Source organism: Coregonus lavaretus (genome assembly GCF_964263955.1).
Source record: "Coregonus lavaretus genome assembly, chromosome: 33".
Taxonomy (NCBI): Eukaryota; Metazoa; Chordata; class Actinopteri; order Salmoniformes; family Salmonidae; genus Coregonus; species Coregonus lavaretus.
The window spans coordinates 3,077,584-3,096,067 of record NC_140020.1 but is presented as its reverse complement, the minus strand read 5'-3'; the positions used below and the strand labels follow the sequence as shown (position 1 = coordinate 3,096,067).

Genomic DNA, 18,484 nt, shown 5'->3' with positions numbered 1-18,484 from the left:
AACTTTTAAACCTATCACAATATGCTCCCGAGTGGTGCAGCGGTCTAAGGCACTGCATCTCAGCGGTCTAAGGCACTGCATCTCAGTGCTTGAGGCGTCACTACAGACCCCCTGGTTCGATTCCAGGCTGTATCACAACCGGCCGTGATTGGGAGTCCCATAGGGCGGCGCACAATTGGCCCAGCGTCGTCCGGGTTTGGCCGGTGTAGGCCGTCATTGTAAATAAGAATTTGTTCTTAACTGACTTGCCTAGTTAAATAATATATGATTGGAATCTCACTAGTAACGATAAGTATTCAACATTATTTGACTTGCGTTACACTTCAGTCTCCTCTCCCCTGTGATGTACTCCTGTTATTCTATACCGCTTTCCTCTGCATCAGGGTTAGTTAACTGTTTACGTATAATAATAATATACTGTATATATTTATTTATTTTTACTTTTGGGGCTAAATGTTATGTACATTGTTTATTTATTTCTCTCCCCGCTCCCTCCTCGTCTCGTTTTCAAGTTAGTCATTTCTCTCTCACCTTCTCTTTCATGTTGCAAGTTTTCAGTTTATTTTCAATTTGAGGCCATTCGAACTCTCGTGATTTAAAAAAAAAAGCGATAGAAAGAAAAGTCTCTGTCTTCCCCAGGTGAAGCAGCAGGGCAGCGGTCGTGGGGCCGGAGGCAGCAGCCCAGAGCTGCAGCAGGAGCTGTCCAAGGTGAAGTCGGAGCTGGACAAGAAGGTACTGTTCTACGAGGAGGAGCTGGTGCGTCGCGAGGCCTCCCACACCAGCGAGCTCAAGGGCCTCCGGAAGGAGCTCCACGACTCTGAGGGTCAGCAGCTCTCCCTCCACAAGGAGCTGCTCATGCTCAAGGACAAGCTGGAGAAAGCCAAGAGAGAGAGGTGGGTTTGGGATAGGACAGGTTTAGGCTTTGCCGAGATTGAGAGGTGGGTTAGGCTAGTATCCACTATGTGGCTAAAGTAAAAATGCAGTAGCTACCTAATATTAGAAGACTTGAGGTATGGGGTCAGGTATGAGTATCTCTTTAAGGTTAGGGCAAGCTTTTCTTGAGAAAATTGTCCAAACCTTTACATTTCTACATTAAACTGGAAATCTGCGATTGCTACATCCATTTTTGGACTTTAGAATTAATGATGAATACCAATTTGATTATTGAAGAATATAACTTATAAATGCCTCATGAGCTTTAGTTCAACTATCGTTCCCCATCAGAACCCAAAATAAAGCTGGTTTTACTCCATTGGTTAAAACTCATTTTCATCTCATGGATGGTCAGTCCTCTCATCCATGAACCGTCTATGAATTAAAGAGTGGCTACCTTTCTCCTGCCCCATCCTTAAGCTGTTTACCCAAAAAGGTGGCGGGGTGCCCGTGTTATTGTTTGAACTTGTTTACTTGAGATCTCATTATTTGTGTGTGTGTGTGTGTGTGTGTGTGTGTGTGTGTGTGTGTGTGCAGACAAACCGAGATGGACGAGGCAGTGGGCGCTCTAAAGGACAAGTACGAGCGTGAGCGCAGCATGCTGACCGAGGACAACCGCAAGCTGACCGCAGAGACTGACAGGGTAAGGACTACACATAGGTAGAAAGATGGGTGGTGCGAATGGACTCTTAATCAATCTCTCTCTCTCTTTCCCCCCTCCCTATGACACTCTCTCTCTCTCTCTCTCTCTCTCTCTCTCTCTCTCTCTCTCTCTCTCTCTCTCTCTCTCTCAGCTGTGTACGTTTGTGGACAAGCTGACCGCTCAGAACCGCCAGCTGGAGGACGAGCTGCAGGACTTGGCCTCTAAGAAGGAGAGCGTGGCTCACTGGGAGGCCCAGATCGCTGAGATCATCCAGTGGTCAGTGCAAAGGCAGCTAGCTATACAGGGCCGGAGGCCTTGTCCAATGGGATAGCTCGTTTTCCTTTCCCGTGGTGTGCCCTAATGAATATGAGCTGTGTAAGGTCTGTATAGATGCTTCAGAAACCTTTTCCTAAACTGTTGTGTGTGTGTGTGTGTGACCCCGTAGGGTGAGCGACGAGAAGGACGCCCGCGGCTACCTGCAGGCCCTGGCCTCCAAGATGACCGAGGAGCTGGAGTCACTCCGCAGCTCCAGCCTGGGCCCCCGACCCCTGGTAAGATACATACACACACACACACACACACACACACACACACACTTAAACGTATACTAATCCCACAAACACACGCAAACCCATCCCCTCCGAGGTGTGTATGTGTTAGTATCAAGGGATTCCAACTGTCAAATTAGGCCCCCAGGTCTGAGCGCAGGGGAATTTCAGTACTTCAAATCAAATCAGATGTTATTTGTCACATACACGTGTTTAGCAGACGTTAATAGCGGGTGTAGCGAAATGCTTGTGCTTCTAGCTCCGACAGTGCAGTAATATCTAACAAGTAATATCTAACAATTTCACAACATATACCTAATACACACAAAACTAGTAAGGAATGGAATTTAAGAAAATGTACATATATGGACAAGCAATGACCGAGCAGCATGGACTAAGATACAGAATAATATTATAGAATAGAATGCAGTATATACATATGAGATGAGTAGCGCAAGATATGTAAACATTATTAAAGTGACTAGTGTTCCATTTCTTAAAGTGGCCAGTGATTTCAATAGGCAGCAGCAGCCTCTAATGTGCTAGTGATGGCTATTTAACAGTCTGATGGCCTTGAGATAGAAGCTGTTTTTCATTCTCTCGGTCCCAGCTTTGATGCACCTGTACTGACCTCGCCTTCTGGATGATAGCGGGGTGAACAGGCAGTGGCTTGGGTGGTTGAAGTCCTTGATGATATTTTTGGATTTTTTGGCCTTCCTGTGTCATCGGGTGCTGTATGTGTCTTGGAGGGCGGGTAGTTTGCCCCCGATAATGCGTTCGGCAGACCGCACCACCCTCTGGAGAGCCCTGCGGTTGCGGGCGGTGCAGTTGCCGTACCAGGTGGTGATACAGCCCGACAGGATGCTCTCAATTGTGCATCTGTAAAAGTTTGTGAGGGTTTTAGGTGCCAAGCCAAATTTCTTCAGCCTCCTGAGGTCAGACGGTGCTTCCCTTGTTGTGGTAATTCTAATATTCCCCTTCTTAACACATTGCTTTTATCCCGGCTTACATTGCACACACTCCGCTGACACAGTGCAGCTGGATGTATATTGAAGCGATCCAGGTCGAGTGCCTGACTTGAGGGGACAGCAGCTGTACATAGGCTATGCCCCACAAGCTGTGTAGAGGCAGCACCCAGTCTACTCATTTCATTACTGCTGTGGTGCAGTATCATATAATTATATAATAACTAGACCAAGTTATGAAAATGGAGTCCCATTCATGGACTTTGCTCAAAAGCGAATCAGCCAAACAGGTCTGCTACACTGGACATGTAACTTCGGCTGAGCGCCCAAGAACACTTGATGAAGTGGATTGCGCTTTGCCCACGCCGGCAAAAAGTTACGCTTCCAGTGTAGCAGCTAAGAACTGTAAATCTCCCTCGGCCTGGGGCTCCATGCAAGATCTCACCTCGTGGATTTGCAATGATCATGAGAACGGTGAGGAATCAGCCCAGAACTACACGGGAGGATCTTGTCAATGATCTCAAGGCAGCTGGGACCATAGTCACCAAGAAAACAATTGGTAACACACTACGCCGTGAAGGACTGAAATCCTGCAGCGCCCGCAAGGTCCCCCTGCTCAAGAAAGCACATATACAGGGGCCGTCTGAAGTTTGCCAGTGAACATCTGAATGATTCAGAGGAGAACTGGGTGAAAGTGTTGTGGTCAGATGAGACCAAAATGGAGCTCTTTGGCATCAATTCAACTCGCCGTGTTTGGAGGAGGAATGCTGCCTATGACCCCAAGAACACCATCCCCACTGTCAAACATGGAGGTGGAAACATTATGCTTTGGGGGGGTTTTCTGCTAAGGGGACAGGACAACTTCACCGCATCAAAGGGACGATGGACAGGGCCATGTACTGTAAAATCTTGGGTGAGAACCTCCTTCCCTCAGCCAGGGCATTGAAAATGGGTCGTGGATGGGTATTCCAGCATGACAATGACCCAAAACACATGGCCAAGGCAACAAAGGAGCGGCTCAAGAAGCAGCACATTAAGGTCCTGGAGTGGCCTAGCCAGTCTCCAGACCTTAATCCCATAGAAAATCTGTGGAGGGAGCTGAAGGTTCGAGTTGCCAAACGTCAGCCTCGAAACCTTATTGACTTGGAGAAGATGTGGGACAAAATCCCTCCTGAGATGTGTGCAAACCTGGTGGCCAACTACAAGAAACGTCTGACCTCTGATTGCCAACAAGGGTTTTGCCACCAAGTACTAAGTCATGTTTTGCAAAGGGGTCAAATACTTATTTCCCTCATTTTAAAATGCAAATCAATTTATAACATTTTTTACATGCATTTTTTCTGGATTTTTTTGTTGTTATTCTGTCTCTCACTGTTCAAATAAACCTACCATTAAAATTATAGACTGATCATGTCTTTGTCAGTGGGCAAACGTACAAAATCAGCAGGGGATCAAATACATTTTTCCCTCACTGTAACTCTATAGTTCCTTCTGTGTGTGTAGGGAGTCCATCTTCCTCTTATTTTCAGCCCTAACCTCGTTACGGGGAGAGGAATATTACATCAAATATGACCTTGAGTGCAGTTCCCTCCGCTCCCTTAGCTAGCTAGCTGGCACACCTGTCATCTCCCCTCCATCCATTCTCATTAGGCAGGGCTATTTAGCTAGCGTTAGCAGTAGCGTTGGCACACCTGTCATCTCCCCTCCATCCATTCCCATTAGACAGGGCTATTTACGGCAGACTTAGCAATAGTAGCGTTAGCTTAATGATATTAGCTCCTGGTGTCTGTCTGGGTACTTTTGGAAGCATAATGCTCACCAGGCAGAGAAAGGCTATGCCCGCTGTTGTTGCTGAGAGTGGGGTAACATTGTATTTGTCTCAAATAGTACCCTATTCTATACATAGTTCAGTACGTTTGACCAATGGCTTTGTCCCAAATGGTACCCTATTCTATACATAGTTCAGTACGTTTGACCAATGGCTTTGTCCCAAATAGTACCCTATTCCATACATAGTACTAGATGGCTCAAGCAAGCAACAAAAGGGGGTAAGTAGCAGGGAAAGCATTGAACTCCCCAATGATGGAGAAATTGTAGAAAAATATTTTGGTTGCCAATCATTTGCTTCCTTCGCAAAGCTGTTTTGGTGTACTCTGGTGAAGTGTGTGTTTAGTGCCATGAGTTGAGTGCTCTTCTGTTTTAACCTGCCGCCCCCAGCAAGGCTCAGGAGTGGCCACTCCTCCCCTGAAGCCCTTTCCCTCGGCTGTGGGGGACAAGAGGGTGAGTGCGTCCGTCAATCAAAGCCAGCCTGCGGATGTGACGCTCCGCCATAGGCGGGGCAGAGGACTGCTGTCATGCCGATAGAGTCGTCAGTCTGTCACTCATATGGCCCAGTTTATACCGATTTGGTGATTTTGATTTTCTTGAGAAAAAATGACCTGGAATAGCCAGCGTGATCTGAATTCTAACATGATATTTTAGGCCCGTTTGAAAGTGGGTTTGACGTCCCCAGATAGTGACTATTTAAATATACTGGCACTGCTTTGAAGCATTCAGAGACCTAGAAAGCAAAATTGGATTCGGAGTGAAAATTATCTGAGGAGTTTGAGGGGGCCACATGTGTTTCAGACGAGACTGATACTATAAGATGCTTCCCATTTGCTTACAAGAACCAAGAACCTAGTAATACATTTCAGGGGAGGGGGTAAGTAGAAGTTGCCCCTAACTACTGATAGATATTCAGATATTCTTCCATCACCCTAATGGTTAAGTTTAGGATTGGGGCTAGGGAGCTCCTTAAGAGTACAAAGAGCTCCACATTTGTGCTGTACAAGAGCACTATGGATCCCCTCTCTCGTTTCTCTCTCGCTCTCTCTTCCCTCCCTCTCTCTTCCCTCCCTCTCTCTTCCCTCCCTCTCTCTTCCCTCGCTCTCTCTTCCCTCGCTCTCTCTTCCCTCCCTCTCTCTTCCCTCGCTCTCTCTTCCCTCCCTCTCTCTTCCCTCGCTCTCTCTTCCCTCGCTCTCTCTTCCCTCGCTCTCTCTTCCCTCGCTCTCTCTTCCCTCGCTCTCTCTTCTCTCGCTCTCTCTTCCCTCGCTCTCTCTTCCCTCGCTCTCTCTTCCCTCGCTCTCTTCCCTCGCTCTCTCTTCCCTCGCTCTCGCATTTCTCTCGCTTGCTTGCTTGCTCTTTCTCACTCTCTCTTTTCTCTCACTCTCTCTCCTGTAACATACGAGACTGGCTGGATATTTCAGTCAGGGGGAGTAGGTATTAGGTATGGGGGGGGGGGCGTAGTGAGTGGGGCTGTGTTAGAGGATATGATGCCTCATTTCCTGTCCCGTTGGGCCGTGATGTCACGCGATCCGCCAGCATCCGCGGAATGTCATCCCAGCTTCCTGAAAAGTCGATTTGTCATTGGCTCCCTCATTCGCTCGATAAAATACATCCATCGCGTGTGTGGAGTTGGATGAAATCTCAAATATTTTTTGCACCTGCTGAATTGTATTTGAGTCGGGACGATATGGTTGTGTTTGAGGTTTAGCTGACATGATTGGACAGCCATTTCCTTGAGGGCATGTTCAGTTAGCTTTTTTACAAAAGCAGATTCAACACACACTGGAACTAACCATATCGGCCAGTTGCCACTCACCTCTTAACAGGAATCAGTTAACCCATTTGTGGCCCATCGAGGAATCCAAACCCCATTCCTGGTTTTGCCAGCACAGTTTACACCCCATGTTCAGAGCGATTTAAATCGACCACACCCAATAATTGGCCACTGGTTAATGTTATCACGTCAATCCCTGCCCCCCCACCCTGAATACAATAAAATAATCCCGCTCTCGTCCCCAGGACCCCCTGTGGAAGGTGCGTCGCAGCCAGAAGCTGGACATGTCGGCCCGTTTGGAGCTGCAGTCGGCCCTGGACGCCGAGATACGGGCCAAGCAGCTGGTCCAGGAGGAGCTCCGCAAGGTCAAGGCCTCCAACATCTCCTTTGAAAGGTCAGCCCCTGCAACCCCAACCGTGACCCCCCCCCGGGTCAGAACATTTCACCATTCTTTAAAATAATTTTTTTAACTATTTTTTTTACATTGTACAATATTTTTTTTACGTTGTACACTTCGTTTAGACAGTTGGAAACAGAGGGGAAGACGGGTAAGTGGGAGTACAGTAGGGACGGTGGATACCGGTATTTGAACCACAGCGCAGTATGTGTATATACAGTGGATATAAAAAGTCTACACACCCCTGTTAAAATGCCAGGTTTTTGTGATGTAAAAGAATGAGACAAAGATAAATCCTGTCAGAACTTTTTCCACTGTTAATGTGACCTATAATGTGAACAATTCAATTGAAAAACAAACTGAAATCTTCGAGGGGGGGAAAAATGAAAAACCTTCCAATAACCTGGTTGCATAAGTGTGCACAGCCTCTTATAACTGGGGATGTGGCTGTGTTCAGAAATAACCAATCACATTCAAACTCATGTTAAATAGAAGTCGTTACACACCTGCCATCATTTAAAGTGACTCTGATTAATCACAAATAAAGTTCAGCTGTTCTAGTAGGATTTGCCTGCCATTTTCTTAGTTGCATCTCAGAGCAAAAGCCATGTTCCGCAGAGAGCTTCCAAAGCATCAGAGGGATCTCGTTGTTGAAAGATATCAGTCAGGAGAAGGGTACAAAATAATTTCCAAAGCATTACATATACCATGGAGCACAGTGAAGACAGTCATCATCAAGTGGAGAAAATATGGCACAACAGAGACATTACCAAGAACTGGACGTCCCTCCAAAATTTATAAAAAGCTGAGAAGAAAACTGTTCAGGGAGGCTTCCAAGAGGCCTACAGCAACATTAAAGGAACTGCAGGAATTTCTGGCAAGTACTGGCTGTGTGCTACATGTGACAACAATCTCCCGTATTCTTCATATGAATGGGCTATGGGGTAGGGTGGCAAGACGGAAGCCTTTTCTTACAAATAAAAACATCCAAGCCCGGCTGAAGTTTGCAAAAACAAACATCAAGTCCCCCAAAAGCACGTGGGAAAATGTGTTATGGTCTGATGAAACCAAGGTTGAACTTTTTGGCCATAATTCCAAAAGGTATGTTTGGCGCAAAAACAACACTGCACTTCACCCACAGTAAAGCATGGTGGTGGCAGCATCATGCTTTGGGGCTGTTTTTCTTCAGCTGGAACCGGAGCCTTAGTCAGGGTGGAGGGAATTATGAACAGTTCCAAATACCAGGGAATTTTGGCACAAAACCTTCAGGCGTCCGTTAGAAAGATGAAGATGAAGAGGAAGTTCACCTTTCAGCACGGCAACGACCCAAAGCACACATCCAAATCCACAAAAGCATGGCTTCACCAGAAGAAGATTAACGTTTTGGAATGGCCCAGCCAGAGCCCAGACCTGAATCCAATTGAATATCTCTGGGGTGATCTGAAGAGGGCTGTGCACAGGAGATGTCCTCACAATCTGACAGATTTGGAGCGCTTTTGCAAAGAAGAGTGGGCAAATATTGCCACGTCAAGATGTGCCATGCTAATAGACTCCTACCCAAAAAGACTGAGTGCTGTAATAAAATCAAAAGGTGCTTCAACAAAGTATTAGTTTAAGGTTATTGTGAGTTATTTTTTTTATTTTTTTTATTTTTTTTCCTCAAAGATTTCAGTTTGTTTTTCAATTGAATTGTTCACGTTATAGGTCACATTAAAGGTGGAAAAAGTTCTGACATGATTTCTCTTTATCTCATTCTTTTACATCACAAAACCTGTCATTTTAACAGGGGAGACTTTTTATATCCACTGTGTATATATAATATACAGTGCCTTTAGAAAGTATTCACACCCCTCAACTTTTTCCACATTTTGTTGTGTTAGTCTGATTTTAAATGGATTAAATTGCAATTATTTTGTCACTGGCCTACACACAATACCTCAATTTCAAAGTGGAATGATGTTTTTTTTTTTTATTCTTACAAATCAATTAAAAATGAAAATCTGAAATGTCTTGAGTCAATAAGTATTCAACCCCTTTGTTATGGCAAGCCTAAATAAGTTCAGGAGTAAAAATGTGCTTAACAAATCACAGAATAAGTTGCATGGACTCACTCTGTGTGCAATAATAGTGTTTAACATGGTTGTTGAATGACTCCCTCATCTCTGTACCTCCCTCAGTCGAGCAGTGAATTTCAAACAATGATTCGACCACAAAGACCAGGGAGGTTTTCCAATGCCTCGAAAAAAAAGATATTGAATATCCCTTTGAGCATGGTGAAGTTATTCATTACACTTTGGATGGTGTATCAATACACCCAGTCACTACAAAGATACAGACATCCTTCTTAACTCCGTTGCCGGAGAGCAAGGAAACCGCTCCGGCAAACAATTGCAGAGTTTAATGGCTATGATAGGAGAAAACTGAGGATGGATCAACACCGTTGTAGTTACTCGACAATACTAACCTAATTGACAGAGTGAAAAGGAACACTGTACAGAATAAAAATATTCCAAAACATGTGTCCTCTTTGCAACAAGTCACTAAAGTAATACTGCAAAAAAAATGTGGCAAAGCAATTCACCTTTTGTCCTAAATACAAAGTGTTATGTTTGGGGCAAATACAACCAAATACAATCACTCTCCATATTTTCAAACACGGTGGCTGCATCATGTTATGGGTATGCTTGTAATCGTTTGAGTACCACTCTCCATATTTTCAAGCATGGTGGCTACATCATGTTATAGAGCATGGCGTTTGCAACGCCAGGGTTGTGGGTTCGTTTCCCACTGGGGGCCAGTATAAAAAAAAAAATGTATTCACTAACTGTAAGTCGCTCTGGATAAGAGCGTCTGCTAAATGACTAAAATGTAAATGTAAGGGGTATGAATACCTTCTGAAGGCACTGTATATACACACAGTACACCAAACATTAGGAACACCGTTTCACTATACAACTATACACACAGAATCAACATACCTTAAACTGAACCCTGTCCCTAACCCCACATGTTTATTTTTTTATTTTTTTAATGTAACCTTTATTTAACAAGGCAAGTCAGTTAAGAACAAATTCTTATTGACAATGACGGCCTACATACCTAGACCCTGACCCCACATACCTAGACCCCGACCCCACATAGCTAAACCCTGACCCCACATACCTAGACCCTGACCCCACATACCTAGACCCCGACCCCACATAGCTAAACCCTGACCCCACATACCTAGACCCTGACCCCACATTCCTAGACCCTGACCCAACATACCTAGACCCTGACCCCACATACCTAGACCCTGACCCCACATTCCTAGACCCTGACCCTAACCCCCACATACCTAGACCCTAACCCCCACATACCTAGACCCTGACCCCAACCCCCACATACCTAGACCCTGACCCCAACCCCCACATACCTAGACCCTGACCCTAACCCCCACATACCTACACCCTGACCCTAACCCCACAAACCTACACCCAGACCCCACATACCTACACCTTGACCCTAACCCCACATTACCTATACACAAGCATTCACATTCACCACCCCACACGGTTGGTCCCTAGCATTTGACCCAAGTGATGTGGAGACACATCTATCTTCTCAAGGGTCAAACGTGAAAGCTTCCAAATGGGAAAGAAGGAGGAGGATGACTCATAACCTACTTTTTTTTCTCTGTCCCCTTGACACACACTCCTCTGTCCCCTTGACACACACTCTCTCTCACACAGCAAACTGAAGGATTCAGAGTCCAGGAGCAGGGAGATGGCGGAGCAGCTGGAGATCATGAAGAAGGACTTGGAGGAGAGCCGCTCCCGCTCGGACAAAGGTTGGCCGACCATGCCTTAACCCTGGTTTTATCCTAAACCAGGGATCCTCAACTGGCGGCCCGCGAGCCAAACTTGGCCCGCGGCATGATTTTATTTGAACCCCCTCCCCAAAGTTTTCTGAACAAAAAATATATATACACTACTGGTCAAAAGTTTTAGAACACCTACTCATTCAAGGGTTTTTCTTTATTTGTACTCTTTTCTACATTGTAGAATAATAGTGAAGACATCAAAACTATGAAATAACACATCATGTAGTAACCAAAAAAAGTGTTAAACAAATCAAAATACATTTTATATTTGAGATTCTTCAAATAGCTACCCTTTGCCTTGATGACAGCTTTGAACACTCATGGCATTCTCTCAACCAGCTTCATGAGGTAGTCACCTGGAATGCATTTCAATTAACAGGTGTGCCTTTTTAAAAGTTAATTTGTGGAATTTCTTTCCTCCTTAATGCGTTTGAGCCAATCAGTTGTGTTGTGACAAGGTAGGGGTGGTATACAGAAGACAGCCCTATTTGGTAAAAGACCAATTCCATATTATGGAAAGAACAGCTCAAATAATCAAAGAGAAACGAAAGTCCATCATTACTTTAAGACATGAAGGTCAGTCAATCTGGAAAATTTCAAGAACTTTAAAAGTTTCTTCAAGTGCAGTCGCAAAAACCAACAAGCGCTATGATGACACTGGCTCTCATTTGGACTGCCACGGGAATGGAAGACCCAGAGTTACCTCAGCTGCAGAGGATAAGTTCATTAGAGTTACCAGCCTCAGAAATTGCAGCCCAAATAAATGCTTCACAGAGTTCAAGTAACAGACACATCTCAACATCAACTGTTCAGAGGGGACTGTGTGAATCAGGCCTTCATGGTCGAATTGCTGCAAAGAAACCACAACTAAAGGACCAATAAGAAGAAGAGACTTGCTTGGGCCAAGAAACACGAGCAATGGACATTAGACCGGTGGAAATGTGTCCTTTGGTCTGTAATCCAAATTGGGCATTTTTGGTTCCAACCGCGGTGTCTTTGTGAGACGCGGGTGGGTGAACGGATGATCTCCGCATGTGTATTTCCCACCGTAAAGCATGGAGGAGGAGGTGTTATGGTGTGGGGGTGCTTTGCTTGTGACACTGTCTGTGATTTATTTAGAATTCAAGGCACACTTAACCAGCATGGCTACCACAGCATTCTGCAGTGATACGCCATCCCATCTGGTTTGGGCTTAGTGGGACTATCATTTGTTTTTCAACAGGACCATGACCCAACACACCTCCAGGCTGTGTAAGGGCTATTTTACCAAGAAGGAGAGTGATGGAGTGCTGCATCAGATGACCTGGCCTCCACAATCCCCCGACATCAACCCAACTGAGATGGTTTGGGATGTGTCGGACGGCAGAGTGAAGGAAAAGCAGCCAACAAGTGCTCAGCATATGTGGGAACTCGTTCAAGACTGTTGTAAAAGCATTCCAGGTGAAGCTGGTTGAGAGAATGCCAAGAGTGTGCAAAGCTATCATCAAGGCAAAGGGTGGCATTTGAAGAATCTCAAATATAAAATATATTTTGATTTGTTTAACACTTTTTGCTTACATGATTACATATGTGTTATGTCATAGTTTTGATGTCTTCACTATTATTCTACAATGTAAAAAATAGTAAAAATAAAAAACAACCCTTGAATGAGTAGCTGTGTCCAAACGTTTGACTGGTAGTGTGTATATATAATCATTTTTATTCCACATAAAAGACATGTAAAATCACCAGCTAATCAGCTCGAAGTAATTTTTAAAAGTATTCCCACGCATAATAGAGAGATATATGTAAACAAATGTAAGCCAGGTTTGAAATTATTATGTTTTAGTCAGATATACAGTTGAAGTCAGAAGTTTACATACACTTAGGTTGGAGCCATTAAAACTCGTTTTTCAACCACTCCGCAAATTTCTTGTTAACAAACTATAGCTCTGGCAAGTCGGTTAGGACATCTACTTTGTGCATGACACAAATAATTTTTCCAACAATTGTTTACAGACAGATTATTTCACTTATAATTCACTGTATCACAATTCCAGCGGTCAGAAGTTTACATACACTAAGTTGACTTGTGCCTTTAAACAGCTTGGAAAATTCCAGAAAATGATGTCATGGCTTTATAAGCTTCTGATAGGCTAATTGACATCATTTGAGTCAATTGGAGGTGTACCTGTGGATGTATTTCAAGGCCTACCTTCAAACTCAGTGCCTCTTTGCTTGACATCATGGGAAAATCAAAAGAAATCAGCCAAGACCTCAGGAAAATAATTCTGGTTCATCCTTGGGAGCAATTTCCAAACGCCTGAAGGTACCACGTTAATCTGTACAAACAATAGTACTTAAGTATAAACACCATGGGACCACGCAGCCGTCATACCACTCAGGAAGGAGACGCGTTCTGTCTCCTAGAGATTAACGTACTTTGGTGCGAAAAGTGCAAATAAATCCCAGAACAAAAGCAAAGGACCTTGTGAAGATGCTGGAGGAAACAGGTACAAAAGTATCTATATCCACAGTAAAACGAGTCCTATATCGACATAACCTGAAAGGCCGCTCAGCAAGGAAGAAGCCACTGCTCCAAAACCGCCATAAAAAAGCCAGACTACAGTTTGCAACTGCACATGGGGACAAAGATCATACTTTTTGGAGAAATGTCCTCTGGTCTGATGAAACAAAAATAGAACTGTTTGGCCATAATGACCATCATTATGTTTGGAGGAAAAAGGGGGAAGCTTGCAAGCCGAAGAACACCAACCCAACCGTGATGCATGGGAGTGGCAGCATCATGCTGTGGGGGTGCTTTGCTGCAGGAGGGACTGGTGCACTTCACAAAATAGATGGCATCATGAGGAAGGAAAATTATGTGGATATATTGAAGCAACATCTCAAGACATCAGTTAGGAAGTTAAAGCTTGGTCGCAAATGGGTCTTCCAAATGGACAATGACCCCAAGCATACTTCCAAAGTTTTGGCAAAAGGGCTTAAGGACAACAAAGTCAAGGTATTGGAGTGGCCATCACTCTTCAATCCTATAGAAAATGTGTGGGCATAACTGAAAAAGTGTGTGCGAGCAAGGAGGCCTACAAACCTGACTCAGTTACAGCTCTGTCAGGGGGAATGGGCCAAAATTCACCCAGCTTATTGTGGGAAGCTTGTGGAAGGCTACCCAAAACATTTGACCCAAGTTAAACAATTTAAAGGCAGTGCTACCAAATACTAATTGAGAGTATGCAAACTTCTGACACACTGGGAATGTGATGAAATAAATAAAAGCTTAAATAAATCATTCTCTCTACAATTGTTCTGACATTTCACATTCTTAAAATAAAGTGGTGATCCTAACTGACCTCATACAGGGAATGTTTTACTAGGATTAAATGTCAGGAATTGAGAAAAACTGAGTTTAAATGTATTTGGCTAAGGTGTATGTAAACTTCTGACTTCAACTGTATCGGTTTGGACTTCTTGTGGTCAGTTTGCGGTCTACAAATTATTTGTAATTATATTCTGGCCCCCTGACCATTTGCTCAAGAAAAAATTGGCCCACGGCTGAATGTGGTTGATGATCCCTGCCCTCAACTGTCCCTGGCAAATGTCAACGTACAGAAATAGGTTGTTAGTTTCTCTACCTAATACAAATGTTGTATAGTTGGTGTTGGTTGTACGGATACGAAACGTTTGTTTGGTTTTATTTGATCATTGGAGATACACATTCATCCATAACTACTAATGATTACCTCTCACATAGAAACAGAACATTTAACTTCATTCTCTAGTATTGTCAGTTACATGTTTCCCTTCAACTGTACTAATATGAACAGTATTCCTCTTTTAGAATAGTATAAATGGCTGTCCTTGTCTTCTAAACACAGGTCTGAAACTGCCCGATTTCCAGGACTCCATTTTCGAGTACTTCAACACCTCTCCCCTGGCCCACGACCTGACGTTCAGAGTGAGTGTCTCTCTGCACGTCTTTCTGTCCCCCCGTCACATGTCCGTAACAAACCTTAACAGCCACTGTCTCGCCATCTCTGTGTGTATCGGTGGTGACAGGCAGGTGGGAGTTGATACATATATTTCAGAGGGTGGGGGATTTTCCCACAGGGCACCCTACTAGACAGGAGTCAGAATGCACACGGCCTTGCAGACGGCTCCCATGCGGTTAAATGAATACAGACTCTTACACACAGACATAAACAGACGCACAGACAGACAGACTGGCTGGCTTGCTGGCTGGCTGGCTGGTGCTGTTGTCACACTCGCATAGTCACACAATTATAAACAGACATGCACACATTTATACACACACACACACTGAAATCCTTAAAAAGAGAGACCCTGATTTGAGGTACACACAGGCATCCAACACAGTTCAAAATGCAAAAGTGCCAAGCTCCGGAGTTCATATCACCATGCCCTCTGATGTACTCAATCACCTCATCACCCCAAAGAACTTCAAAGGTGTGGAGGGGGGGAAGCAAGCAGTATCATACTTCCTGACCCTCCACCCCACAGAATAAATCGGGGTTATTTTACCAATCAGCACACGGTAACCTGATGCAGCCACCACGGTTTGGACAGGATCTGCTGCTAATGGGCCAAAGTTATGAGAAGGGCTCAAGGCCACAAAGGAACTACAACCGGAGTGAGTAGAGGGACAAGAAAGCTTGCCGTGACCTGAACTTTAACGAGAGAGAGAAGATAGTTTGGTCTTTCAGCTGCTAACTGCTTCTCACTTTTAACACCACGAGTGCACGTGGCTTTGTGGTCGAAAGAACTTGCTGCTCAACGCCACCGTGAACCTGGGTTTTTTTTCACCACCCAGCTGCCTCAAGGTTGTAAAAATAGGGATTAGTCAGCGTTGAAGCCACTAGGTCAGCGTAAAGGCCCCAGAAGACCTGATTCAGTGTTGGTTTAGAGGAAACTGCTTGTGTTGAAGGGGCCATTTTGGCTTAGTTCCCTCAATTTTCTCAGGGCCATAAATTGACACAGGATAAACCATTGGAAGCGGTGGTCAAAGCATGTGCTCGCAGTAAACCCTGTTGAATGACCTTGCCAACTCTGGCCCCCCTTGTGTTCTTGTTCTGCAAAAGAACACCCATAAACCCCCGAAAAACCTGTGCTTTTATTTATTTTTGTCCCTCTCGTGTGTCACCCTTCCAAAAAAGGAATCGGTCTCGTCCTCGTCCGCGTCCTCTCTGCTAGCATTTTGGGATGAAGTAAGTTGTCTCCTCAGAGCTCCTTCCCCCATTTTCTCAGTTAACCTCTAACACAGGGGGGTTGTGCTGCCAGCATACAAAAAGGTTGGGAGAAAATATAGAGGTTTCTCCAGGTATGTTGCCCTGTTTTTAGCAATTAGCCGTTATCCATTGGCATGCTAATATGGGCTAATACTTAAGCTTCTTGTCTCTTATGGTACTGTGCATGATACTCTTGTAGTTTAAACTTTTCCTAGTATTTCTATTGTTACTATTGTGAACAGGCTAGCTCCTACACGTTCAGTGGAATAAAATTACTATGATTAGCACAGTTTGTAGCTAATGCTAATTTAGCTAGAAGAATTAAAGTTATGCTAAAGTAGGCCTTTTCATAGCTGGTGGCACTCTCCTCCTGTAGGTAACCTTCCCCTAAGCCCCTGCATAGCTTATGTTGGGCGCTAAAAGGTTCGCGAGCAGCTCCTCTAGAATGTGCTTCCGCATTAGCATCCCCAACGTTAGCATTAACCAGCCCTCTAACTGCTAATACTGCTAACGTCAGAATTCCTCAGTGGTATAACCAGTCACCTCACAAAACCCTGTTAAGCATTAGCATATTTGTTAGCTGCCTCCATAACTAACGAAGAACCAAAGCTAATTAACCCTAAGACGGCACAATGAGAATATTGATGAGCAAGACCTTTTTCAGTGTGTGTGTGTCTTTAGCCAGTGATTGAGTGGGAGGATATAGAACCTTCCCGTAATTTTAGTTGAATTAAAAGATGATTAGCGTGGATCCCAAATTACCTCCATGATTTCTCCTTATTTTGTCAATCTTTTATTTTAATTGTATATATATATATATTTTTTTTTTACCTTATCTGTGACATTGTTAGGCTATAAGTGTTCGATGTAGGCTACATAACATTTGAGTTGATGTAAATAATCACATTTAAAATAACAATATTATGTTTATGGTAAGTATTGTTTATAATTTCAATGTGTCATCTGTTAACTCATTGTTAGACTCTTAAGTGGACCGTACACTGAAAGTTTCTTACAACACAGTCTAGTAGACCATGAAAATACTGTATGATGAAATGAATTGTGTGTAACACAGTATACTGTTCCTATTAGGTTTGTGACATGTTAAAAGTGTCCTGTTTTGTATTTTTGTTTTATTCACAAAACCACTTCAGCTCGATACCTGTCCCGAGTATGCCTTCATGATGGTGAAATACTATACTAAGTCGGAAGTTTACATACACTTAAACTCGTTTTTCAACCACTCCAAAAATGTATTGTTAACAAACTATAGTTTTGGCAAGTTGGTTAGGACATCTACTTTGTGCATGACAAAATACATTTTTCCAACAATTGTTTACAGACAGATTATTTCACTTATAATTAACTGTATCACAATTCCAGTGGGTCAAAAGTTTACATAAACTAAGTTGACTGTGCCTTTAAACAGCTTGGAAAATTCCAGAAAATTATGTCATGGCTTTAGAAGCTTCTGATAGGCTAATTGACATAATTTGAGTCAATTGGAGGTGTACCTGTGGATGTATTTCAAGGCCTACCTTCAAACTCAGTGCCTCTTTGCTTGACATCATGGGAAAACCAAAAGAAATCAGCCAAGGCCTCAGGAAAAAAATTGTAGACCTCCACAAGTCTGGTTCATCCTTGGGAGCAATTTCCAAACGCCTGAAGGTACCACGTTCAACTGTACAAACAATAGTATGCAAGTATAAACACCATGACGCAGCCGTCATACCGCTCAGGAAGGAGACGCGTTCTGTCTCCTTGAGATGAACGTACTTTGGTGCGAAAAGTGCAAATAAATCCCAGAACAACAGCAAAGGACCTTGTGAAGACGCTGGAGGAAACGGGTACAAAAGTATCTATCTCCACAGTAAAACAAGTCCTAAATCGACATAACCTGAAGGCCGCTCAGCAAGGAAGAAGCCACTGCTCCAAAACTGCCATAAAAAAGCCAGACTATGGTTTGCAACTGCACATGGGAACAAAGATCATACTTTTTGGAGAAATGTCCTCTGGTCTGATGAAACAAAAATAGAACTGTTTGGCCATAATGACCATCGTTATGTTTGGAGGAAAAAGGGGAAGCTTGCAAGCCGAAGAACACCATCCCAACCGTGAAGCACGGGGGTGGCAGCATCATGCTGTGAGGGTGCTTTGCTGCAGGAGGGACTGGTGCACTTCACAAAAAATAGATGGCATCATGAGAAAGGAAAATTATGTGGATATATTGGAGCAACATCTCAAGACATCAGTCAGGAAGTTAAAGCTTGGTCGAATGGACAATGACCCCAAGCA

General features: G+C 43.9%; 1 protein-coding gene across 1 annotated transcript in view; it reads left to right on the top strand.

The window, feature by feature from the left end:
• LOC311108511 (serine/threonine-protein kinase MRCK beta-like) overlaps positions 1-18,484 on the top strand; it is a 125,076-nt gene that overhangs the window by 80,656 nt on the left and 25,936 nt on the right. The window contains 7 exon segments of the mRNA XM_084151147.1: positions 640-893; positions 1,471-1,576; positions 1,728-1,852; positions 2,022-2,127; positions 6,936-7,084; positions 10,819-10,916; positions 14,822-14,901. Of these exon segments, the coding sequence (XP_084007273.1) occupies positions 640-893; positions 1,471-1,576; positions 1,728-1,852; positions 2,022-2,127; positions 6,936-7,084; positions 10,819-10,916; positions 14,822-14,901 (918 nt within the window).